Below are 27020 nucleotides of genomic sequence, written 5' to 3' on the forward strand. Positions count from 1 at the left end.
TTGTAGGTTTTTTTTTCCCTCTCCTCCATGTCAACTGGTCAACTAATCACATTCATCAAAAATCATACTATTAATTAATTAATGATAATAACCCAAATATATGTGGTATAATCTTTTTTGGTTGATTAATCTGTGGAAAGCACCTTGAGTTACATGTAAATGTATGACAATATTCTATATAAAGTTATTATTATTATATACTCTATACATCTAGTATTTGGGTAACATATACAAAGCCCTCCTCCAATATTGATATAATCAAGTCAAAATTGCCAAAGTCACTTTGTATTTCTGTTTACAAATTTTATGTTGAAATGCTTTAGACTAAAAACTTTTTTGTGCTCTTTCTGTCCTTTTCAACTGAACAAAAACAGTGAGACAATTGGATGATAAATTAGACTGGACTGCCAATAGTGATGCTCTGTGTGAGAAAGGACAGAGCCGGTTATACTTCCTTAGAAGATTGGCGTCCTTCAACATCTGCAATAAGATGCTGCAGATGTTCTATCAGACGGTTGTGGCGAGCGCCCTCTTCTATGTGGTGGTGTGCTAGGAAGGCAGCATTAAGAAGGAGGATGCCTCACGCCTGGACAAACTGGTGAGGAAGGCAGGCTCTATTGTTGGCATGGAGCTGGACAGCTTGACATCTGTGGCAGAGCGATGGGCGCTCAGCAGGCTCCTATCAATTATGGAGAATCCACTGCATCCACTAAACAGTGTCATCTCCAGACAGAACAGCAGCTTCAGCGACAGACTGCTGTCACTGTCCTGCTCCACTGACAGACTGAGAAGATTATTCCTCCCCTACACTATGTGACTCTTCAATTCCACCTTGTAAACTTTAACATTATACAAAGTTATTGTCTGTTTTTACCTGCATTTTTATTACTCTTTAATTTAATATTGTTTTTATCAGTATGCTGCTGCTGGAGTATGTGAATTTCCCCTTGGGATTAATAAAGTATATCTATCTGGTACTAATTCAGAGACTATATTCTTTAGATTCCAACAATACCAGCTGCAAAACACTCCTGAAATTTTATCAACTTTGCTGACTGCTCTGAAGATATCCACAAAAAAAAAATCTTATTTTTAAAAAAGGCCGGGTCTACCAGATTATGATAAGGGGTATCTGGCAAAGTCAGATGGCTACTACTGTAGATCGAAGGCTGTATATTAAGACCCATTAAACAAATTCTCTACTGCAATCAGTTTTGTATTAAATGATAAAAGGTTTTGAAGGAAGACATATTTGTAGCAGACACACACACACACGGAAAAAGTGCACAAGTTAGCATTTTATACAGCAAATCATCATGAAAAGAGAACTGTCAAAAACAGGAACTAAATGGTAAGAGCAGCACTTTGCACAAGACCTATAGAAACAAGCCGATATAAACAGCAAAACATCATGAATCTGTTTATCAATCCCCATATTTAGCGTATATACTTGCATTTAAGTTCTCCCGCGGATAATTCGGGGCTTGATTTTACTGTATAATTTCCGGTATTTTATAATATAAACTCATGCTATTGGTCCAGGAGATTATGATATGCTATTGCCCACCTGAGTACAGAAGCATATTAGGGCCACGGAGAAGAAAAAAATAAAAGTGTATGTCGAGAATAAAGTCGACATCTTGACTTTATTCCCGAAGTTTGTCATTAAAGTAGAACGTCATAAACGTCATTTTAAAATGTTTAATTTACTAGATTTTCTCAAACCCTGTCATATGTAATGTAGCACATTAAATGCTTTGTGTTATGTGTTCCTTGACCCATGTTACTTGGTACATGCTTCTTAAAATGACTTCCTCTCATCGACTTTATTCTCAACATATACTTTTTTTTTCTCTTCACTGTGCCCGTACTTTTTTTTTCTTCTCTGTGGCCCTAATACGCTTCCGTACCTGAGAGAGTAACCATGGAGAACACTGCCTTTTTTTCCCACTATGTATTGTGCCTACATGACCACACGGTAATACTCAAACAATTCAGAAGCGACATTTGCACTGTTTTGTGTTTTTTATATCTCACACCTTCATACACCTTTATCGTAAGAGCATCCTTTACCTATGATGGAGCGTTCAATCAGAAGAAAAATATAAAGCTGGTTTTAAATTAAAAGATGTTGAAGTCATTGAACAGAGTGCCTGGTCTCGAACCTGGTACCTTTGAGTTAGAAGGAAGCAGTTCTTACCTCTACACCTTTCAAAAATACATATTAACTTCCTGTCAATTGACATTTGAGCTTAAGTTTTTAACTCATTGAAAGCAACATGTAAATCAAATGCTTTTTTTCCCTTTGGTTATATTCTTGAATAACACTGCACGTTTATTTGATATTTGGACTAAAGTCTATACACATTATACACTTCATGTCATTATTAGTATAACATGGAAAACATTTCTGGTTTAGGTATGTTTTCAGCATTTCTTGACTTGAATTTCCTTTCATCCTACACTTACCCAGATCTTTGTAGACACGGAACACACATGAAATGTATGTATTCCAAATAACGATATACTGTATTATTTATCCTATACAACTCCAGGCACAGCACACACAGATAAGGAGCCTTGGCTAGAGCTGGGAGAAACATTTTGCCAGATTTGAGCTCCATCAAGAGGGGGGATGCTGCTTGTGCTGATCAACACATATACAAAACAAAAGACACTGATGGAGAGGTGTGAAGGAATTTAAAAAGTGGGCTGGGATTATGAGTTTTTTCCTAGGCTTCAGGGATTCTAGTGTTAAGCTACTTTACATTGGTTTTGATGGTTAAAAAAGTCACTTAAAAAGGTATGAACATAATTACTGCGGGTACTATTTGCACCTCTGTGTGTTTGCTATAAAATAGTTTTTATTTTTATTGCAGGATCAAACATTCAGAGTTACTAATCTATTCTGGGTCTGCTTCTCATTTACTTTGAAAAAATAAAGATGGTTATAAAATAATACAACATAAAGAAAGTAGCAAAAAAGACATTTAAATTAATTTCATTCTATTAATTGTTATGATAAACCTCCAATTAAATTTTGTTGGAATAAAAACCTGAAGCTACAAAGTGTCAACAAGACAGATTATAAAATGGGTCAGAGGTGAAGAAATTTTACAGAAAAACAAGGGCTGAATTTTAAATCATTGCCACCACACACTGTGTGATGCTAAATTCAGTTCAATGAATACTATTATGGTGAACATGTAAAGTTATTTGAGGTACTCCTCAAAACTGTCTTTTGTTTGTATACTGTTAAATCGTTCTTTACTGTATAGCCGATCTCTAATTTTATGAATGTTCTAGCTCACCTAACATTTAATGAGTGGGGTGTGGAAAAGGAAAGCTGGTGTATATTGCAGAAATAACAGGGCAACACACACACAAACACACAGGGCTAATGAGAGTCAACCAACCAACTGTTGCATCTACCAAATGAATCATTTTGTTTAAAACACACTAAAGTACATGTACTTCATCAAAAACATATCAAAAGCTAAACGCACACAAATTAAGAATTAGATTTTTACTCAGATGGTGCATCAAATAAAACTTGAACAAGAGGAAAAACTCACTGCAGTGGAATGTTTTAAGTTGGTTCTTTTGTTTGTATAATAACTTCGACAAGACACAAACAAATGCACACTCTGCTTTCATTAGCAACACACTTTAGAACCTTCTCTAGATTTTTATGCTTTTATTCAAGAATCTGAAGAAAGACTTAAGATGTATTTTTCCAAATGTATACCATATTTCTGGAAGAATACACTTTTAAATTTTTTTCAATTTAGTGTTTTTTATTTCAATTCTTTCAAAATGGAAAACAAAAATAAATGAAACTTTGCACATTCTGAATGAAGATAACATTTCCTTTACATATAAAAAAGCAGCTGTATCTTTTATGTTATGAAAGAGCTTAGACTACAAAACACTGAGGGCAATTTAAAAAAAAAATGGCTAAATAGCACATGCAAAAGATAATCTAATCTAGGATTGCTCAACATCCATCCAGGAGGTGACAGTAGATTTAATGCACCCAGTTTCTTAATCAGAGGACAATTCCTGCCATTAGATAAGCTCCTTGATTTAAACAGTTCACTTGTTCCTGCTGTCATTCTGTACAATAAAATATTACTCCAGACTTATCAACTATATGTTTTAAAGTGTTTTGAGCAGATTTTGACTGAGCTCACATTTGTAGCACACCAGAAAACGTTTGATGGTCAACTCAAATATAACATTGGTGAAGTAACTGAAACAATCTGGACTTTATCTCAATGATGCAATAACTATAAGAGAATTTATAAATAGTGAAGCCACAATTTATCACAAGCCCGGGCAGGTAGTGTGGACTTGTGGCTGAAACACTGGAGTACAACCATGCACTTTATGATTCTATTCCTACTGCTGATGCTCTGTGTAACCATGAGTCTCTTAATGTGAATGTGGTTCAGCTTTTAAAAGGACTGTTAAGCATAAACAACAGTTGTACATTGTATTTGAAAAGCCACTAGAATTCTACGACAGAACAAATAACCATCATGGAGTTCACTTTAAGCCAAAGTGTAAAGAAGACTACATTAACTACATACATCTGAGAGTTAGATACTTCTTGAAGGGTATCTGATTAGTTTTTATAGGCTGACATGACTTATTACAGGACTTTTTTTCTTCCATTAATATATACTACCATACATTTGACTGTTATTTAGAGCTTTGGATATATTTTGTAGTCTGGTATGTTTAGTTTTCTTGTCAGAGCTTTGCTCGCCAAATACAGAATTTGCAGGTGCTTGTCAAACCACTCTAGAGTTTCTGTGGATTATCTTTAGGATTTTAAGAAACAACACATGGTCATTCTGGGTTAATAACCAAGATATCTTTGGTCACAAACAATAAAATATCAGAAAAAAGAGCATTCTACTTTTCAGCATTAAGAGTGGGATGAGGAAATCCAATTGTACATTAGACACTCAAAAGCATCCCCTTTAAAAATGTTACTGAGTTACTAAAAAGACACAAAATCTAAACATTTGTTGAAATGGAAAAAAAGAATGCAATAGAAATGGAAAATAATGAACTGGCCATGGAGTATTAGTAACAAAGGTAAAGATATAGTCATACTTTGTATTTTCTTAGTATATTCATGTATCTCACAATAAGCCAATAAAAAAATGTAATTAGTAAAGCTAATGCTTGTGTACTTGGACCAGTAGTCATCTGGCATGACCAGCTGATAGTGTTTGCAAGTAAAGTGAAAGTGATATTAGGAGGATTAAGGCAAAAGAAACAAAATATGTTGATTGATATTGTCACAAACGGATCAAAAATATTATGTATCAAGAATAACTGGAATGTTCACATTCAATAACAAAATACTTTTAATAAAAAGCACACAAAAACACACACTAGGAAGAAAAGGTCATACCTTTATGGCAACAGTGTCTTTGACCAAAACTGATCGCAATTGTCCATTTAGCTCAAAGAATACTTCTCTTTGCCCTGCCTTATTCAGATCTCCTAAAGCCAAAGCCTTAATGTGCAGAGTTTTTCCTCGCTCCAGTTCCACCTGAAAAAGAAAGTGTAATGCTCCAGTAAGCATTTCTAGTTTACAGTTATTGAACCCACAAATACAGAAAAGACCACCTATTTACAGACACATTTAAATCGGGGGAAGGGGGTGGGGGAATCTACAAACCTAGGTAGATAACCATAGAAATCAGCACAATGAAGAGTCATTGATGATACAGTGAAGGATACATACAAAAAAAGGTTTTTTAATCTTCTTATATAATACGCTACCGTGGCTGTTCATTTGTCTTTCCATGATTTTAAATCACGTGTAGCTCGCAAATCGTTTGACCTATTGACCTGAAATTTGGTACACATACTGTATACTACGTGACCTCTACTGTCCACTTTCGGGGTGATGATTTTTATTACTCTTTTTATTTTTATTTTATTGTAGAATCAACTCTAGGCAGCGCAAAGCTACGCATGTGTTCGGGCGCCATTCTCATTCTTGCCACCTTTGCAGTCACTTCCCCTACCTCTTCATATCTTAAATTATTCTTGAGCCAGATTAAAGACTTAAATGCCAGCTTAAATGAAAAATTAAGGAAAACGTACTAAGTAATTGCAACACAAACACTGACTTAATCAGTTTTAACATGAAAAGATGCCGACGGAAGAAGAGAAGAAGCGGGCCACTAGAGTGGAGAAAAGAAGAGTTGCTCAGGAAGCAGCAAGCACATCAACCTCTGAGCAAATGAATGCTAAACGTACAGAGAAAGAGAATGAAAACTAGGAATGCTCAAGTCAAGTGTATTCACTGCACGTTATCGTGCAGTCCGCCGTGACTGGTATACTATATTTTATTTACAGATACACATATACATGCATTTTCTTAAAATATGTAGAGAGCTTTACCACGAGAACAAATCAGCCCGACATTTGAAAATAGTTTGAATAATGTTATAAATCCTAAAAGTGGTTTAAAAATCAGAATGTAGACCTCTTGTATTTTGTTGTAACCATTTTGTTTTTCAGTTCTGCATTGATCAAGTGGACGCAAAAAAATTACTTTGCTGGCCAGGCAGGTACAGTAATTTCTTAAAATTGTTTGGTTTCTGAAAGCATCTTTGTTGCTGCCTGCAATTTCTTCTGCATGCATATAAAATACTGATGCCTAATGCAAATTGTATATACATCAATGATAACATTTATAAACATTTTCACCTTTATGACAATCATTTAAATGGAAGAAACACGATTGTTTAAACTTACATGCTACTATATACACACACACACATATATACACACATATATATATTAGTGTGTTTTGTAGTTAATTAAAAAAAAATAGATACAGAATATTTCAGAAGTTAACCTGAATATATTAAAATATATACATACATACTAAACAAACGTATATAAATATGGAAAAGGGTTACTTTTATGGTAGTATATGAAAGTAGCCAATTCTTGATATACTAAGGATTTACAGTATAGAATGATATAAACATTCAAAAGAATCAAAACTACCATGCATTTAAAAAATAGTGAATACAACCAAAAATCATATCCCCAAGAACTGATTAATTTTGGCAAAGAAACACTAATTTACACGTCTATAAATAACTGGTGCACATATTTCCATCAATAATTAGATGTTAAAATCACCTCAAAGCTAGAAATAGTAATTTATAAACTTAAATGAGGAACTTCTGAAAATGCATTAATAAATACAGTATAAGTTCGGATTCAGCGGGTTGGAAAATGGATGGATGGATGGATGGATATTTACTTGGATATTGGCACACATATTCACTCCATCCATTTCACACAAGTTTGTTCCAACCTCTTCCTCCTATACATGTAACCAGTTTGTTCTTTTTTTAGTCTTGCACTTTCATAGTGTCTTTTTCTACATACACTGTGTGTATTTTATAAATCTTTGATTTAGAGTTAACAATATAATAATTTTCCTTATTTCATTCATAGTATATTGCGAAAAAAAAAGTTTACATCACATTACCCACATAATCAGGGAGTGGGACTCACACTGGCAGACTACCGCTTTATGCAAGTCCATATCGTTAAAGGAGGTCTGCTACTTTCTACCTAAAATGCAATCCAAGCCAAATTAGCAGCCATCTGGGCCCAGATGGGTAATATGTTTCCACAAAGAGACAAACAGAGCCCTGTAGAATAATGAAACAATTAACCTTTGGAGATTGGAAATGGTGTTATCAATGATTAGTGATTAGAGAGAGGCACCTGTGTTAAAATGGATTGCTTTCATTACCATTATTGACTTGTGATCCTGCCTTTTGTGTTCACAGCCAAGTCAGTGTTTTGTTTTGATGAAACTTTTAGCAGACACTCTAGATTTCTTATTATGGATTAACCATGGTATACATTTTGGCAATCACAAATATAAAATGGAGCACAAAATGTATATAAACAGATGGTACCCATGAGAAAACATATCCCCTTGTTGACATAAAAGAACCTAACCCTCAAAAATCAAGTGTTATATAATATTAATATGAGCTCAATAAGTTACCAGTTTCATAGGGACCATATCAAGTGAATTACAAAGCTGGAACTTTTAAAAGCTGAGGTGTACTACACAATCAGCTTCTCTCATTCACTCCATTCAACTGTAAATACCAATTGATAGCTTGGTCCATCTGACACCTAAATGTATTGATTTGTGCAAGCCTATATTGGTCATGAATGTGTACCAAGATGGACGTGGAGGGCAGGAGGTCCAGAAGAAAGCTGAGGAAGATGTTTTTGGATATGATGTCAGATAATATGAAAAGAAAGGGGTTCAGCCTTATGGAGACTGACTATCATGAATAATGGAATAAAAGGTTTTTGGGGCAAACAACTAACCAAGGGAAATGGTGAAAAATGGTAAACAAACCTGTGATAATTAGTGATGAGGATGATAAATTAAAAAGGTGCAGCTTTTCGAAAAGTATGCAGTTTGGGAGCTTGGCGTGTACTGTATATTGTTTACTTCTACATCTTACATAAATCATTTGGCATGCACAACATTGTTTTTGAACTACTGTGATTGAAGTCAGCACATTCAAATTCTTACTTCACAATTCTGGACTGCTTTCATATAAAGGTGGACCAAATGTCCTAAATTAATTTGGAATGACCTGGAGAATCAGTGTTATACAATATGCAATGTACTGTAAATTGTTTTTATTCTAAGCTGTGTTTTCAATTGCAATTTGAAGCTGCCAGATTTTTTTTTTTGGTGGGGGTATACCATTAATTTTGTGTAAATATGCTCCTCAAGCCTGGACATCTTTATTTAATTTTGCCTGTATCTCCAGATTATTTGTTTTAGCCCTGAAACCATAAAAGGATGGCAACACAGATTTTACACTGAGAAAGGTAGTAAGACCATTGTAAAGGACTTCTGCTCTGAAGCATCATGGTACACTGTTTCCGATATCTCAGAACATTAATAAGTTAATCACTTACTCACCTCAAACTCTTCTGCTATTTTGGGTCCTTCAAGGAAAAGACGTGTGTTGAGGCACTCTACAGGACCAAACTGTGAGTTAAACTCCTTAAACTCATCAAACACTTTGGGGTACATAGCAGCTGACATGACATCCTCAGGAGTGATGTCTTCATGTTTTTTCTTCAGTTGTTGTTCAAGAGCTTTAAAATCCATAGCTGGGAGAGAAGCCCCTGGGCGTCCTTCTATGCGAGAAAGGTCTTTCAGAACCTTAATTAAGCAAAAATACCAAGTATTAATTTTGTTCACATTATGTAGATGCATAACTGAGTCATTAGATGGAAACAAGAACATAAAAAGGGCAAGAAATAAAAACATCACACAGCCACTTCCAAGTAAACACATTTATCCATTTTTATAACTTACTTAATCCTATAAAGTGTCACAGGTACTTGTAGCATAAGGGGCAAAGCAAAAAAAACCTGGAGAAGATACTAATCCATCACACAGTCTAATTGAAAGGTGGCTTTGCTAGGAAACAAATCTAGACCCCTGTGCCCATATTTATCAATCATGACAGAACAGGAAAACTGTCCTAACTGGCTCAAAAACCTCAGAGTGAAGCAAATTTGGTCACTCTCCTAATTGTAGCAATAAAATCATATCAAATTTTCTAATTTAGGAAACTACTTCTAACTTCAAAAGGATTTAGGAGAGCTTGTGAGCAGTCCTAACTCACAAGGAGCTGCTAAGAGATGGCGCTCAAGCAGAGATTGGCATACACATTCCACAAATGACAGGATTTTTTGTAAACACAGGACAACAACAAACTCATAAAAATATATTGATTGATAAAGATGAAATTAAATTCATACTAAATCATTTACTTTACATGATCACTTTATCTCTGCAGAGAAGCCATGCAGTGTTTGCCTAATTAAAAAAAGTGTTGGTAACGTAACGTGTAAAACGCAGTTTTGCAATAGCAATAATTTGGGTATATCACCACCAACCTTCTCTCGAATTTTGTGCCAGACTTTGAACGCCCTTATGACACATGAGGTAACATGCAGATTCATAAATTTCCCCAACACTACCAATGTTAAATCAAGCTGCATTCATGCAAATCAGTACACTTGTAAAGATCATTGCCCCAAGTGTGGATAAGCACACATACACAAATCGTAAGTGATATCACAATATAAATATACACAAATTGTACAGTTGCAGCCAGCATATTACCCTGAAGATAAGTGGTACAGGATGGGTGATTGTCGCACAAGTAGAGAAAGCTCTTCATTCCATGAAACCCAGGTGCATTCATGTTATACTTCACTCACAGGGTGTTGGGTAAACAGAGCCTTGCAGAAAAAAAGGGGTATCACGGAGAGAGACATGGCACATGACTTTGGAAAACGACCAGGAACACTGGAAAAATGAACATGCCTTATGGCCGTGGCTACTTTCAGTACAACTTGTACTTTATGATGCGTTTCCTGTGGCCACAACACTGGGAAGGTGATTCTTCTAAAAGTACAGTTGTGGATCATTCATTGTTAAATAACATGCCCATTACAGCTAAACTTTCATTTGGTGTGCATGCCTCAGTTTTTCCATCTCTGTGCTTGTTACAGTCTTATTTTTGTTGTTATTGTAATGGGGTAACAGTTATGTGCAGCTTGATGATTATTTTTATCATCATCTTTGAGGTGAAATCTTACCGTTAAATATGGAAAACTACAAAGTGTCATCACAGTTTAAGGAAATTACAAAGCATCATCATGAAAACCAGTTTGCGGCTCCGGGGTGCCACATTTATTTCTTATTCTCAAACACAAGCTCTCAACTTCTTGCTAGTAGCAGGTGTAGGATGCTTCATAAATACTTTTTATGTGCTACTCTGAGGTATAGCACATAGGTAGGACAAATTCTTATTCTAATCAGACTTTTAGTGACATTTGTAGGAGGAAGTCTGAAACACACAATAAATATGGGACCTGGACTAGTTAGGCCAGATGTCGGCAACCTATGGCTCGTGAGCCACATGTGGCTCTTTGACTGCGTAGCTACGTTCTTCCCAGAATGATAGACGCATTCACATTTTCATGTCTTAACATATTTGATAATACTTTTATAAAGAAAAATAATTTATTTACAGGTTAATATTTTTCATTTAGATATTTCTTTAGCTATATGTGAATCAGGCGGTCCCTTGCGCGTCTCTGTTGCATTTAACCTCTGAACTGTATAATCTACATCTTCCTCAAAGTCATTCTGTTCGACGAGATTACGTCTTCAGTCAAAACATATGTTTCTCCAGAGTTTTCTTCAGTACCCGAGATTGGACTTATGCTTCAGCGGTTATTGGGATTCCTAATTCTTTCATATACTTTTTGTGGTTAATCACTATGCCTTCCCAGGTCTTCATAAACATTATTAAATTTTCTCCTATTTACAAATTATAGCCAATCGAGTTCGGAGTGGTGAATACATCTTGCACTGTTCGCGCAGCACACTTAAATTAGTGAAGTGGAGAGTGAAGTGCAGACAACCGCAGAGCTGAACAAACTTTATTCAAGGATGGGCGAGGGTGAAGGCTACTGAACTGAACAATGTTGTAATTTTAGTCACCTTTGTGCAGCTATGCGTTCAAGTGATTTAAAACAGATGCAAAACTTTATTGGTCTTCACATGTCTAATCTGCAATGAAAAGTTACTCAATAACAAAAAAAAATCAAACCTCAAATATCACTTTTTAACAAAGCGCATATGGAGAAGAAAAAAAACCTGACAGAATTAAAGTAAAATATGCAACAATCAGCAAATTTTAGTTTTGTTAAATTGCAAAGGATAGAAATCCTTTCACAGATGAAGAATATGTAAAATAAAATGACAGGTAAAAATAAAGGCTTTGTTACTATCTTTAAACAAAACTACTTTTGCTTGCAGAAGACTTGAAAAGTGGAAAACTTAATTTACTGGTCACTTCAAAAAATTTCAGAGATAAAAAGTTCACGGCTTCATTCTGGACAAAACCACTTGTGGCAAATGTCAATCAAATGTATTTTTTCGTCGTTTCCAACAACTGACAGAGCTCACTTTGAGCTACAATGAACAGATTTGATAAGCAAAGATTTACAGTCTTCAAAATTTACATCTTTTCAAGTGGAGATAGAAAACCTGGAAAAGGAAGAGGCGGCTTTAGCCATGAATTACAAATGGACGGAACTTTCCAACTGTTGAAACGAGAACCAACTGATTTTTGAAATGTGGAAAAGCCTTTCAGACTATTATTGTCAACTCAAAATAGTCATCTTTGGAATTTTGATTTTTGGGTCCACTTATTCTTGTGAGCTTACATTCTCCAACATGAATAATATCACATGCAAGCTAAGAAATCCGCTTAATTATGTAAGCTTGGAATCATGCTTAAAATTGAAGACTTCAAACTACTCAACAAACATGAAACTACTGTGGAAATGCAGTGTCAGAAGTCTCATTAAACTGTTTTTCTTTATTTCATGTAAGTACTTTGAAGTTGTGTTAAAAGCATATACCCATATCACGTTAAAAAGAAACAAATCTCAAACCCCCTTCTCTTCCCATTGCTGCTCTTTGTAAATCTTGGTTCAAACAATTAGAATAAAATGGCTGTTTGCCTTAAAGGTTGCTGACCCCTGAGTTAGGCATCAGGACCAGCCATTTTGTCATGGCTGTGCACTAATTTTTTTTAATAAATAATTTGCAAAACACACTAGGGAAAATAGATTATTTGGCATTTTAGGACTGTGGCATCTTAAAGCAGTAAGCAAGAAAATTCTAAAAATTCTAACATTTGTGATACCTAACAATTGGAAAACCAGCTTAAGACAGTTCTGACTTTTTTTTTTTTTAATTAAAGATAGGACACAAGGCAAAAGAGGTAGTAAAACCCCAGTGTACAATATTTGTGTCTGTTTACTATGATAAAACACAAATTAAAAGGATTCTTGGAAACAGCAACCACCTTTATCAGCCATAAGGTGGTGTCACATTAGGTGAGTTTTCTAGGGACTTTCAGTCATAGCTTTTATTTACATAATTTTAGCAAGTTGGAGGTGGTCGGTGGCACATTCCCATGAAGTTGATCGCCTAATGTGACATACCCAACTACTGACTCCAACTAGCCTATGTCTCGCTTTGATAAAATCAAACAGATTTGATTTTGTCTTTAGTCATAGGGGCAAGCTCTGTGTGCATGATGGCCGACAGCAAATGAATGCTCATCTGGAAGTATAGTGCATTGAATGTAGCGAAGTGAAATAAGAAACATGTGTTTTGAACTTCTCAAACAAAGAAGAGGTCAGTCTTTCTGACGTCTCAAATGTTACATACAATGATATAATAGGGAGTGTATGGGATGGAAGCTGAACTAGTAATTTTTTTATTTTTAAACCTATTAACCCTTCATACAGCTCCTGCTCCATCAGGTAGCATGTTAGCTGTCGCAATTTGAGTCAAGTACGACTGTGCTGGAAGATTGGAACACAGTCATTAAATGTGACATGATCAGTGATTTTTATTCATTTAAAGTGACTTGATTCTCGCAATGACTGCAGTTGGAAAATCTGAGATACCTCATGACTGGAAGTTGCATAATGCGACATTACCTTTAGAAGAACAAAGCCATGTAGTGTATCAAGTTGCATATAATTGTATCAATCTAACAAACATTTCTGCGTTGCACCTGCTCTATTTCTAGTCTACAGTTTCAATGTTCCTCCATCTGTCACTTTTTGTTCAGATTACTAATTGATGACGATAATTCAGTTTCTAATTCTGATGACTGCTAACCTGCAACTGTTAAAAGGGATGCCAAACCCCCGCCAAATTATTATTATTGTCTTCTACTGATAGCCTCCCAACTAAATTCATTTTAAGTGTGAGCAGTACTAAATTATTGTTCACATAAAGTCTAAGAACTTTCAGTGAGTTAACCCTACCAAAAGAAAACACGCATTTTTGAATAAGCACATTTTTAGGCTTTATAAAGAGTACAAGGCCTGTTTCTGTGTGGGACTAACAGGATTTAATTTAAAAATATATTATGAAAGTATTGAGTCAATTTTCAGTCAACTTGTACATGCTTTTCTTGTGCTTCATTCACTGTAATTACTTATCAAATAGGTTAGATATGTCTTAAAATTAAACCTTAGGTGGACACAGTAAAGTTCTATACTAGATCAAATCCTTGCTAGGATCATGACCTAAATACTCCATACAAATGTTCATTTCTTAGAATATATCATAGGGCTTTTCTTTTTTTAATATTGTTTTAGTCATACTAGATTTGTAATTATTGTAGTATGCACTAATATTTTAAGTAGAAGTGAGGAAAATAAGAATTAGTTGAACAGACCTTGTACTTGGCTTTCAGAATAGCTTTTGCAGCTTTTCAAGGCCCAATTTGCCCTGGCTACTTATAGTTTTTCCAGAATCTTGAGTATTAAAAGGTTTTTGCCTGGTTCATTTTCTGGATGTTTTATCTACAAATTTAGGCTACACAGTTGTTCCTTTCTTATTGCTTCTTTGTCTTTTCGCTTTTGTTAATACCCTTATGATTAATGATCTTCTACAGGTTGACATCCAACAGATAAGAGTGAGCACACAAAGACAGAGTGAAGACCTGACCTAAACTGGAGATGTCCTCTTTGAGAGGAACATCACCGTAAAACAAACTCTCTTCCCTTTTCTTTTTCAATTGTTATTTTTGTATCCCATTGTACTGTGGATGTTAGTAATTCCAATGTGATGTTAACGAAGTGTATCAGCTGGTTTTGGATGCGAAGAACGTTATGTTCTTGTTTAAAAGTCATACATTAAACAAGTACATATTTTCAAATCAACATTTAGACGGCAAATAGACTTTTCCAGTGGATGGATGTTGATGTAGGACATTTAATGTGCTGTCAAATTGCATATTTGGACACGCATATATGTGCTGCATTGTCGGACTCTGAGCTCCACAGTCTCATGATGGTGTTTTTGAGATGCCCCACTGATGCATCAGATAAGCGCACCATCCTTGGTCAATTCTAATTCTATTAAGTAGTACCCATTCGCAAGATCTTAGCTCAAACCCAGACACTTGGGTAGTGTGATTGTTGATGATGTGGGTATTAGCAGGGTTTGCAGCAATGCAAATTTGTTTCCACTTCTTGTCCAAGCAGAACTCATTGCTGGTCAAAACTGGGTCTACTATCCAGGATGGTTTACGTGAATGCAATCTGAGGTCAGGTAGATTTTGAAACTTTTCCAATAATAAAAAATTTGCAAACTCTCGACATTTGGTAAAGTCTCGTACAGTGGCACACATTTGGAAATTGAAAATTCCAGCTGTAACTAATACAAATACTAGACTCCATAACATGATAGTGTAGCAGTGCAACTAGTAGTTAAAACTGCATCTCCCAGCAGTCCCAGCAGGGGCTGTTGGGGTCAAAGGTGGTCAGAGGGGTTTAAAAGGAGGGCAGGTGTCCGAAAGAGAAAAAAAAAAAAGGTATTTTTTGTTGTTGTATTTGGTGTTTCGTTTACCTGTCGGACTAACTTCTGTAATTAAACCATATTTAATCGTTGTGTCCTGGATTGTATTCGTTGTTGGGGTCTGGATCGTCTGTCTACCTGTGTGCGGAGGACTGATTGTGGATTCACGGCTTTCCCACAAGTATAGGAGCGCTCATGAACCATTCATCTGTCCTCACCCTTACAGTGTCTACCAGTAGGACTGTTTTTTCATTCCCTTACAACATACAGATCTCTGGACTTACATCATCTCTCATTACATCCGGTGTGGCATTCCATGGACTCTGCTGTGTGGAGTTGTGTTTTTGTGTTTAATGTAATATAGCCGAGGGGTACTGGGGTGGTATTATTTCTATTATTTAATTTCATTATATTCTTTAATTGTTAGTTCCCAGTGTGCTTTATTTTGTCTCTGTGAGTGTATGCGGGTCGAGCCAAGGCTGTAAGCGTCACTGGGATCATCTATAAAAATAAATAAATCACCGTCATCTTGACGGTGTGAATCTTAGCAGCACCGGACCACTACAATAGTAAGAATGCAACAAGTAGAAGAGCATCAAAACAGCCGTTCTCAGGACCACATGATGTTAGATGTAGGCAACAAACAAAGGTTGGGAGAGTCCCAGGGTGTCTGAATATATATTTGAATCTTAAATTCCATTGTGTTTCTTTTTAGCAATGCTGCTACATGTCTCTTATTTTTTCTTAGAAGATAGTATATACTTAGCTTTATGAAAGATCATACAAATCAACTTGCCACACCCAATGTATCAAAAATAGTGCTGGGGGGAGGGGGGAACCTTCATTCAAAATGTGATGGAGATAGCATATTTAAATTACTTTTTAAAACAATTATGCACTAAAGTAGTGATTATAACATACTAATATAGAACTATAAATAAATGTTATTCCTTATATGTTTAAAATATAGTTTTACAATATATCATTAACTGAATGTATTCTCCATTATGTTTGATATTTAAAACATACCATTAGGACATTAGAACTACTTTGATAAAAATGGGCCATTCTGCCCAGCAAAGCTTGCCAAGCCTATTGCCCTAAGATCTCCAAAATAATATCAAGTCAATTTCTGAAGGTTCTCAAAGTACTAGTATCCGTCACATTACATGTCACTTTTTAACCAGTGTAATCAGGTAATACATTGTATTCAGTAAATCCTAAAACATTTACCTTGGGGCTGCCGTAGATTTCAATTATTTTGGTACTGTATATAGTGCCTATCACTGGAGCCATCACAAGTGTTTTAAAATGCAAAGCACAACAATTTAATAAAAAGAATGAAAAAAAAAATAGAAATTGAAAAATTAAATGGAAAGGCACCTTCTTTATCCACCCATGTTAATCATAAAGCCCCCAATCATTTGCATTACATTTGCCGGTCAGTGAAGTGCAGGGATGAGAGACTTTTTAGTTTGAGTGAATGAGTAGGTTGGAGAAACATATTTTCAAAGGACAAAAGCACTGCATATGTTTACAAAGTATTCTACAGCCTACTTTCTACTCTTACTAGTAATTTACATGTGGAAACTAATTATTTCCATATAATTTGCACTTCCAAGTCCTATTTCATTTATACACACCTTTATTTTGTTTTATATATCCGTCAACTCCATCAGACCACTTACAGATCTCATTCCAGCATATAATTTATACTGTCACCCAATGTTTCACCTTTACTTCATATGTTTGCTACATATCAACTTCACCTTCTTGCTTACAAACCATTTTTGCTTGCTAAAGAATTTTTAAAATTTGTTTGAGATTATTTCTTTTCATAGGTAAACTTAAAACTCAGAGTCAATTATAACAAAGGAAAATATATTGGAAATATCGTAAATTGTGGCAAAGCTGCATGCTATTTTATTAAATATTGATTTGCGGGTATGAAAAAACTCAAAACAAAATCAGGAAAGGTTTATGTAACTTCAGATCTAACATAAAAACAAAGGAGGAAAAAAAGAGACAATCATTAAAATTAATAAAGCATATTTAGATTATGACTTATCTGCTTTTCTGTTTGCATGACCAGTCACTATATTAGCAGTTATTTGATCTGCAATTTTAATATGATAACAAATTTGCTTACTAGAAGGTTCTGTAGCTTTGCGGATATAAAAGACAAAAGCATAATCGGATATTCAAGAAACAAACTTTGTTATTGTCTTATTTGCCTTAGAAAAAGTCAGCATGCAACATTAAGATATATAAATGGTTTTACAATGCCCATCTGGAAAAATGGATTTGGTGGAGAAGAGAGTATAAATGAGTTGTGGGTTTTAAAAGGAAATGCAAAAGCTACTTTGGAAATAGTCTGACTATGAAAAGTTCTCAGAAAAGAAAAATATCAGGTGCAAGGCCAACTCTGACCATTCCATCACAGGACACAGTCACATGCATACCACTATAAACTATTCCATTATATACAAGAAACACTATTCTGTATTTTGAGGGGAATGCATTCATTATCATGAAAGGCTCTGGTAAATGAGTACAGTATCTCCCAATGAGACATCCATAAGTTTCTATTAATATTTTTGATAACAAGGTCTATTGTGAATTTCAGTTCATAGTTACACATGTAATAACTGAGCTCTCAGAATATGGACTTACAAATTTTGTGTGCTGCAAATGCGAGCATCAAAACAAAAAGCGAATTTTCTGTAGCCATTTACATTTGCTATTTTATTAACTAAAGTTTATCAAGTATTATCTACTGCTACCCAAAGGGTAAGTGAGTGCATAAAACAAAGTGAGTCTTTAAAGGCAATTTAGAATAGTACACCCTTATCTTTTACTTGCAAGCACTAATTACATACTAGACATCATAAGACCTTCAACAAAATGGACTAGGAAAAGATGAATTACGAGGCAAAAAAGAAAAAGAACTTGACAGCAAACATAGCAAAACAAAGCCAAGAAGAAGGGATGCCAGCAAGAATAATAATATATTAAATAGACTGGGTATAACCTGTGCTGACAAGAAAAACATCCAAATAAATAATAGATCTGAGATTGAATCTTTCCGTGCTAGAGAATGTCATACTTGAAGAGTTACTCTGTATATCATAGAAAAGATATGAAACAAGAAAGGAAAGATACAATGAGGTTTGGACAGGTCAGCTTGCAAGAAAAACAGTTTATTTTCTCTTAGACCTTCAACACTTTTTTCACTATAATGTATATCTTTTTGTGGTGCAGCACATCAAGAGGAAGACATGGCGAGGAGGGAGAATTACTTCTGTGGTGTTTTTAGAGAGACAACTGACCTGCACTACAGCATAAAGTTATTCAGCCACCTTTTTTTACCTTGAAATTGCGCTTTGCTTGGTCTATAACCTTGTGTATGATATAAGTAATTGAAGTAGTAGATGCCATAAGTTTGTGAACAGTACTTATAGCAATCTATAGTCAAACAAGTGTTTCAGCAAGTTCTTGAGCACTACTTTTAGCTTGCTTTTGAAATTAACATATTTCCATGACAAATATAGATCATATTTTATTTCTGATTATATAAAGACTAAGAATGTAAAGGAGACTTATGTTTGTATTCCACAGTAACGTCCTTGGCAAATCTGTACTTACTTCACTGTTTAATTAGAATAGTTTTTCCAATGCACTAAAGTACAGTGCTGAAAATAAAATTGCACTGTATGACACTGAACAACTTCTGTAACAATCATCACATGGTAAAGTTTAACATACACTAACTACATATATTAATAGAGCACAGTCGTCAGGTTAGATTTACTCACCTTGGAGCGTAATGGCTCAGGGAAGCCTCCATGAGGTATCCCAATATAACCCTGAAGATATTCCACTACAGACAATGGGAAAGATAGCTCATCAGCCTTTTCTTCCACTTCCTGTCTTGTCAGGCTGTTCTGAACCATGAACTGGGCCAAGTCTCCTACAATTTTTGATGATGGAGTCACCTGTAAAGCACAAAAAAAATAAATGTAATTTTAGTAGATAATTACAACTAGAAAATGTTTACTCAATTGAAACACTACAGGCAATACCTAACAGCAACGGGTAGAAAAAAAAAAAAAAAGTACCATACGGATTCTCCTAGTTGCTTTTTCTTTCACGTGTGGTTAAATTAAAAGGATTTTTTTTTTTTTTGTAAATTAATTTTAACCCACGGAAAAAAAGCAAAATTAATACATTGGAGGATAATGTGCACCCCATTTGTAGGAGGAGTAACTTGCAAAATGGTTCAATATTTATTTCATTGAATACATTTTGGGAGGAATTCACTTTTGCTTTTTTGTTTAAGATTACTCAATAGACACTGCAAGTGGTATGGAAGAAATAAAGAAAGAAGTCCAAATCACAGGATACATTCTGGGTTTTCATTTACACCATATGTGCTGTTCAAAGGTTTTATGTACACAAATGGTTGGCATGTGCCTCACAACCATGTGGACAATTTGGTTCAGTTGCAGAAACTGAATTTTAGAGTGCAAACTACCTGCAACATTGACATTAATTGTCTAAATGCTTGGTGACGTGGATCTACAGTGGACTAATATGATATTATATCAATTCTCAAAAACTCCGTTACACCAGATCATGGTTATGGGATTTTCACTGTACAGCAATGTTTTGTACAAGTACAGTACATATTTACAAATTAATACTTACACTGTGCAGATAGTCTTTTGCAGTGGATGGATGTTGATGTAGGACATTTAATGTGCTGTCAGATCGCCTATTTGGACACACATATATGTGCTGCATTGTCTGCCTCCGAGTTCCACAGTCTCACAATGGTGTTTCTGCAATGCCCCTCTGATGCATCACATAAGTGCACCATCCTTGGTCCATTGGCATGATCTTAGCTCAAACCCAGGCACTTGGGTAGTGTGATTGTTGATGAGGTGGGCATTAGTGGGGATTGCAGCAATGCAAATTTGTTTCCACTTCTGGTCCAAACAGAACTCATTGCTGGTCAAAGCTGGGTCTATTATCCAGGATGGTTTATGTGAATGCAATCTGAAGTCAGGTAGATTTTGAAACTCTTCCAATAATAAAAAGTTTGCAAACTCTCGACATTTGGTAAACTATCATACAGTGGCACGCATTTGGAAATTGAAAATTCCAGTTGTAACTAATACTAATACTAGACTCCGTAACATAGATAGTAAGAATGCAACAAGTAGAACAACATCAAAACAACAACTCTCAAAACAACCCTTCTCAGGACTACAGGATGTAAGATATAGGCAATAAACAAAGGTTGGGAGTTTGACTCAGGGTGTCTGAATATATGTTTGAATCTTGAATTCCATTGTTTTTCTTTTTAGCATTGCTTCTACATGTCTTACTTTTTCTTAGAAGATATTATATACTTAGCTTTATGAAAGATCAAATGAATCAACTTGCCACACCCAATGCATCAAAAATAGTGTTTGTGGGGGGGGGGGGAAAAAAACAAACTTCATTCAAAATGCGACAGAGATAGCATATTTAAATTACTTTTTTTAAGCAATTGTGCATTAGTGATACAACATACTAATATAGAACTATTGAATAAATGTTACTTATATGTTTAAAATATAGTTTTACAATATATCATTAACTGAATGTATTCTCCATTATGTTTTGATATTTAAACATACCGTTTGGACATTAGAACTATTGCGATAAAAATGGACTATTCAGCCCAGCAAAGCTTGCCATATTGCCCTAAGATCTCCAAAATAACATCAAGTCAGTTTCTGAAGGTTCTCAAAGTACTAGTATCCGTCACATTACATGCCACTTTTTAACCAGTGTAATCAGGTTATACACTGTATTCAGTAAATCCTAAAACATTTACCTTGTGGCTGCCGTAGATTTAATTTGTTTTGCTACTATATATAGTGCCTATCACTGGAGCCATCACAAGTGTTTTAAAATGCAGAACAAAAGTTAATAAAAAGAATGTTAAAATAAACAGATTAAAAAGTTAAAAGGCACCGTGTTTACCCGCCCTTATTAATTAGAAAGCCCCCAATCATTTGCTTTGCATTTACCTGTCAGTGAAGTGCAAGGATGAGAGACTTTTTAGTTTGAGTGAATGAGTAGGTTGGAGAAACATTTTCAAAGGACAAAAGCACTGCCTATGTTTACAAAGTATACTACTGCCTACTTTCTACTCTTATTAGTAATTTACATGTGGAAACTAATTATTTCCATATAATTTGCACATTTTTTTTTTAAACTGATACTAGTCCCAATAATTATAAAGAATCTTTAGGGGAACCACTTTGTAAGTTTTGGGTCTTTAGAGAGCATTATTAAAGTTGTGTTTTGTTATATCAAATTGTAGTTCACCACAAAACTAATCTTACTTAAATGTTTGATCTTCTGCAATTGTACTATTTTGATTTTACTTAAGTCAGGTATGTAAAAAAAAACCTACAGTGTGGCTTTGAGTTTAAAATGAGCAGCATATTACATATCTGTGTTTATTACTAACATTACTAAAATATACTTAACTACACACTTTACTCCCCTTTGCTGACAGAGCTTATTAAAATAATTAATTCTGCTTGCTGAGGTAACAATAGCTAAATGCATTTGCTTTTTAATTAACTGGGTGAAAGATTATTATACCTCACATTTAAATGTCACTAACACCAGAACATGTTCATTTTATCCCAATTACAACCTAGAGCAAAATGCATTTTTCCTCTTAGTTTAATTGCACAAATAATGATTGATACTGACAATCACATTGTTAACTTTTGCTCGTTACAAGGTAAAATAAGATTTTACTCTTTCCAAACAACAAAAATATTGGCTATTACAAGGCTTAAGATTCAAATTTATACTCATCAGTTTTTTGTAATATACTGTACATAAAAAGAAACAGAAAACATTCTACACAATGTTTTGGATCTAGGTAGTCCAGTTCTCCTCCCGAGTTCCTAAGAGTTGTTATCGCAGGTTAAATAGTGATTCCAAATTGCAGTGTGTGTATGTGTGTGTGGGTGTGTGAATGAGGGGGCACTGTGATAGACTGCCATGCTATCCAGGATTGGTTTCTCCTTTGCAACTGACACTGCCAAGGCTCTGTTCCACTGTGACACCAAATGAGATTAAGAGGGGTTGAGAACATTATGATGAATACTTACATAGATATTAAGTAAGTAGTAATAAGAAAAATGTGTATGTGTGTGCGCGTGCGTGTGTGTGTGTGTGTGTGTGTTACCATACTTAATGGAATTACATATAATACATAAAGGGAAGACTTGCTTTACTGATAAAGTTTATACAGTATATTTGCAATGCAAGTACATGCAATTTTATTTTCAGGTCTGTTATTGGGAACATACGTGAGACATCAAAAGTATACTGAGAACTAGTATACCTGCAGTGTTTCATAAGAATGAACAGCAATCCAAAGAACACAACTTAGGACTGTTAGGACCTAAACAAAGTATAGCAGAACAGTGCTCAAGCAGACACAAATTCAACTAATGAGAGGAGACTATTCAATCCATCAGGCTCGTTTGTTAAGCTAATAACTCATCTGTCCCAAACTCTCATCCAGATACTTCTTAAAGGAAGTCAGTTTGTTTTAACTACAGGTCTTGGCAGTTTGCTCCAGATTACCACACCTTTTTGTAAAGTGCTTACTAGCTTCATGTCTTAAATGCACTTCCCCTTAATTTCCACTGGTGTTCAAGTATGTGAGTCACCATTAAGCTAAAAGAATTCTGCTGGATCTGATTTACTAATACTTTTGAGACAACACAAAGAGCTGAAATGATGTGAAAAATCTCCCTTAAACGATAGCTAGATTAAGTTAATACAGCACTTCATAACTAGAACTGGTTTATAAAATAGACTAAAATAATTGCACTATGTAACCAAACAGCGGGGTGTGTGTGTGTCTGTGCGTATGTATATACACTGGCTGACCAACCACAAGTGTTACCTGGTAGGTGACCTCCCAAATATCAGATTGAAATCAGACCTATGCATGTAATAATGCAGTTTACACCCTGTTAAGTAAGTGAACCAGCTGCCATGGTGCAACATCTGGGGCTTTGCCTTGGCCGCTGACATCCAAGGTTTGATCCCTGCAAGGGGAAGCAAAAGTACATATACTTGAGCCACAATTAGGGCGAAACATGTGTTGTGTAGTCTTTGTATTTGGCAGATATTACAGTATATATTTACTGCTTTCAAACTTCATATACATTCCTAGTCTCTTTAAGAAAATGTCAGCAATTTTGCACTGCTAAAATGCCTCTTCTAAACTCCTATCAGCTCCAAAATGAGCAAACGCATCCTGAAAATAACCAGAATGTTTTGTCCTTTTTTAAAACCACCTGTTACCATAATTGGCAAAATGTAAATTTGTTTTAAAAAATGTGGTTAATTACCATTAAAAATTATTTCTATATCAGAAGACCACATTATCAACAAAATGTTACTGTTAAAGAAATGAAAGATACTAGCAGGACTGAATCATAAGCAAAGTGTCCAAGCAGACTATAGAAAATGGGCATTGCCAGCTTCAGAAAGCCACTTTGAAGCTTCAAGGGGAATTTTCAATTCACACATCAATTTAATAAAAGTAATTGACATCAATTACAGTTATATTAAATGTACAGTTTGATGGTTTTTAAATAAACCTACATATTTTTAAGTGCTACTACTAATTTTAGGGATATAGAATTTTTCTTTTTGATAGTATATTCCTTCATAACAATTTTTATCACAACCTTTATTACAAGGGTCAATTAACCTACTTAATCATGCTATTTTGAATTTATTGGAATGAAAGACAGGAGAAGACCACTTCATTGGCTATTCTCATTTTCTCTCCATTGGCCTCTTCACACAACTGACATGATTATTATTCAACAGTGACTGGTATATAACAGCTCACTAAATTGCCTCATCATTTTTCTGAACTTGGACTTGCTCACTTCATTAAGAACATGCTTTAGGATGCTACATTCTCCATGAGGATGACTCCACGAGCCATGGTTAGGTTCATTGCCTGTCTCAATTATTTCAGAGGTCAGATTTTCAAAAATGTTACAAGACATGAAAATTACTTTTTTATTCAATTGAGGATCCTGCATATCTACTTTCAGTCTGTTTAACAGTGACACAGGGCCTCCTGAAGAGGGGAAAAAATACTAGGCCTAATGAGAATCTCTGCAGATGACAACGGGGTGTGTGTAAACACTGAGTGAGACATGGAGGAAGACTGCACTGTCCATCATTATAAACAGCAAGGAAGAGTAATTATTTTACTAGTGTCAGCACAATCTATAATATTGAACAGTAAGGATGTTTATTAAAATACATACAAAGTAACCAAATGCACACATTTAAAATTAGCTTAGCCTAATATTCAAGCATCTATTTTTCCATTTTTAGAAAATATTTATTCTAACTCTGGGTCATTGGGGAGGGTTCACACTTTCTTGGCAGCATCAGAAACAAGGAAGGAACTAACCCAGAAAGGTACAAATACACTTACAGTATGTAAGCACTGCCAATTTAAAGTTGCCATTAACCTATCTTGCATTTCTTTGGGACAAGAAAAGAAAATAGACATCCAGGGAAAACTCAATGTGGACATAGAAAGAATACTCATACTCCACATACACCAGTGACTGAGCTACAATTCTGAACCAGGTCACTGGGACTGTGAAGCAACAGTGTTACCCCAGTGCCACCATGATGCTCAAATTGCCTAAAACATAAGAATTCAAATCTGAGTAATGAAGCTTTCCGAGGGAAAAAAATTCAAAATAAATTAAATACAAAAACACTAAAAACAGCCGTGTTTCCCACATAAAGTCAAAGACCAACTGAATAAAACTTCTATGCAGATGATTCGCTGTAGAAGATTCTTTTTAAACCTGCTATTTCAGTTAAAGTTATAGAGAGGGTGGAGTAGAAATCATATTTTAGGTAGTTTTGAGTTCACAAATACCTTTTAACACTCCTGTGAACATAAGAGCATCAGTCCTATTGTAAAATTAAGCAATTTTCCAATTTAGATGTGGGCATGATGGTTCTTGTCATGAAACCCTAGTAGACTAAGTGAAGGTAAAAAAAAACAATGTGTTAATAAAGACACAAAGTTTGAGTGGGATCTAATTAGGTAAATTGGAAACATGTCATCAGGAATCTTAAAATCTCAGACATGCTGTGACATCTAGCTTCATATTTTGAAGTAGAAGGTTTTTTCCAATGCCTTCACTTCTTAACAAAATTCAGAAACTTTCCCTGCTACTGTTGTGTGCAAAAGCCACTAATAGATTCCACCCTTTTTAATATGCTGCTTGGGAATCCTGACATGTAACAAATGTTATGATGACACTGCCCCTTCAAGCTGACCTAACAGCATTGACTTCCTGTCTATTTCAAACTCATGTTCATTATCCGGCTACTCACCAATAACCCACTTACATGAAATATTCCAAAATACCCTTGCCTTCTCTAATCTGTGACATTTTTATTGCTTTTTTCAATCCTTGCCTTTCTAGATGATCTGTTCTGCTGATTTTATGGCCTATGTATGCCATCATGAACAAAATTCAATTAATTGTTTAAACATATTTTAATTGCTTTGTAAATCGCTTTATGATAGTGATCACAATGAAAGAGGCTATAAAGAGCAGTTACTTACACTGAAGCTTTTCTAACTTACTATCTGCCAGTCTTGCTTGTTCTCGCACGTGAAATCGCTGACATTTTCTTCAAAATCAAGATTTAATAATGTGTGGAAAAATCTGTCAATCTTTGACTGTATTGACAGGTGGATGCAAATGGTCAATTTTCCTTAGAAATTTAGATGCTACAATCTCTTAATTTGCCAAAAATCATGTTAATAGCTAATCTATCCACAACAATATGAATAGTGCAATTTGTGTACAGGTGGCTGCAACTGAAAAATTTGCATATTTAAAACGTGGGACACAAATTTTTCAGAATACATTGAGATACATATATTGTGACTGGGAAAGAGGACTGTTCCTAGAAGTATGGGATGACAGGTCACTCAATTGAAAAAGGGTAATCCTTTATTAGATCTGCATACATGTCTGCAAATGTGCTCATTAGAAAGGTATTTCATGCCACAAGACAGAGAAAGGCCTGACATGACTTCTTGCTGCCCACAACAGCTTAGTCAGTGGTCCCCTTAAGTATCATACTTTCAACTAATGGAGTACCCCTGGAATCCAACAGAACAAGTTATTCAGAGATGAGCTACATGAACATCAAATTAACAAACTGTGGAGTTAACTGAAATGTATCAACAAATTTATATGTCAAACTTTGCAAACTAAGCTAACCCACATACACAGACAAATGGTGGCTATTAAAATGTATGCCATCTGCCTGTAAAAGGGGTCCCACAAATTTAGTGAGTCCTGCCAAACTGCAGCATCTACATATGTGTAAAATAGAATGTCTGTCTGCGTTC

The 27020-nt window shown here is 35.1% G+C and overlaps 1 protein-coding gene across 2 annotated transcripts in view; it reads right to left on the reverse strand.

Moving 5' to 3' along the window:
• Nucleotides 1-27020, reverse strand: part of pcxa (pyruvate carboxylase a) — a 725880-nt gene that overhangs the window by 15138 nt on the left and 683722 nt on the right. For both annotated transcript variants that reach the window (XM_051932342.1, XM_028802434.2), the window contains exons 17-19: nt 19327-19506; nt 9014-9259; nt 5429-5569 (exon numbers count right to left, since the gene is read on the reverse strand). In XM_051932342.1, the coding sequence (XP_051788302.1) occupies nt 5429-5569; nt 9014-9259; nt 19327-19506 (567 nt within the window). The remainder of the gene's footprint in view (nt 1-5428; nt 5570-9013; nt 9260-19326; nt 19507-27020) is intronic.

The sequence above is a fragment of the Erpetoichthys calabaricus genome, chromosome 1, assembly GCF_900747795.2.
Source record: "Erpetoichthys calabaricus chromosome 1, fErpCal1.3, whole genome shotgun sequence".
In the NCBI taxonomy this organism is placed as follows: Eukaryota; Metazoa; Chordata; class Cladistia; order Polypteriformes; family Polypteridae; genus Erpetoichthys; species Erpetoichthys calabaricus.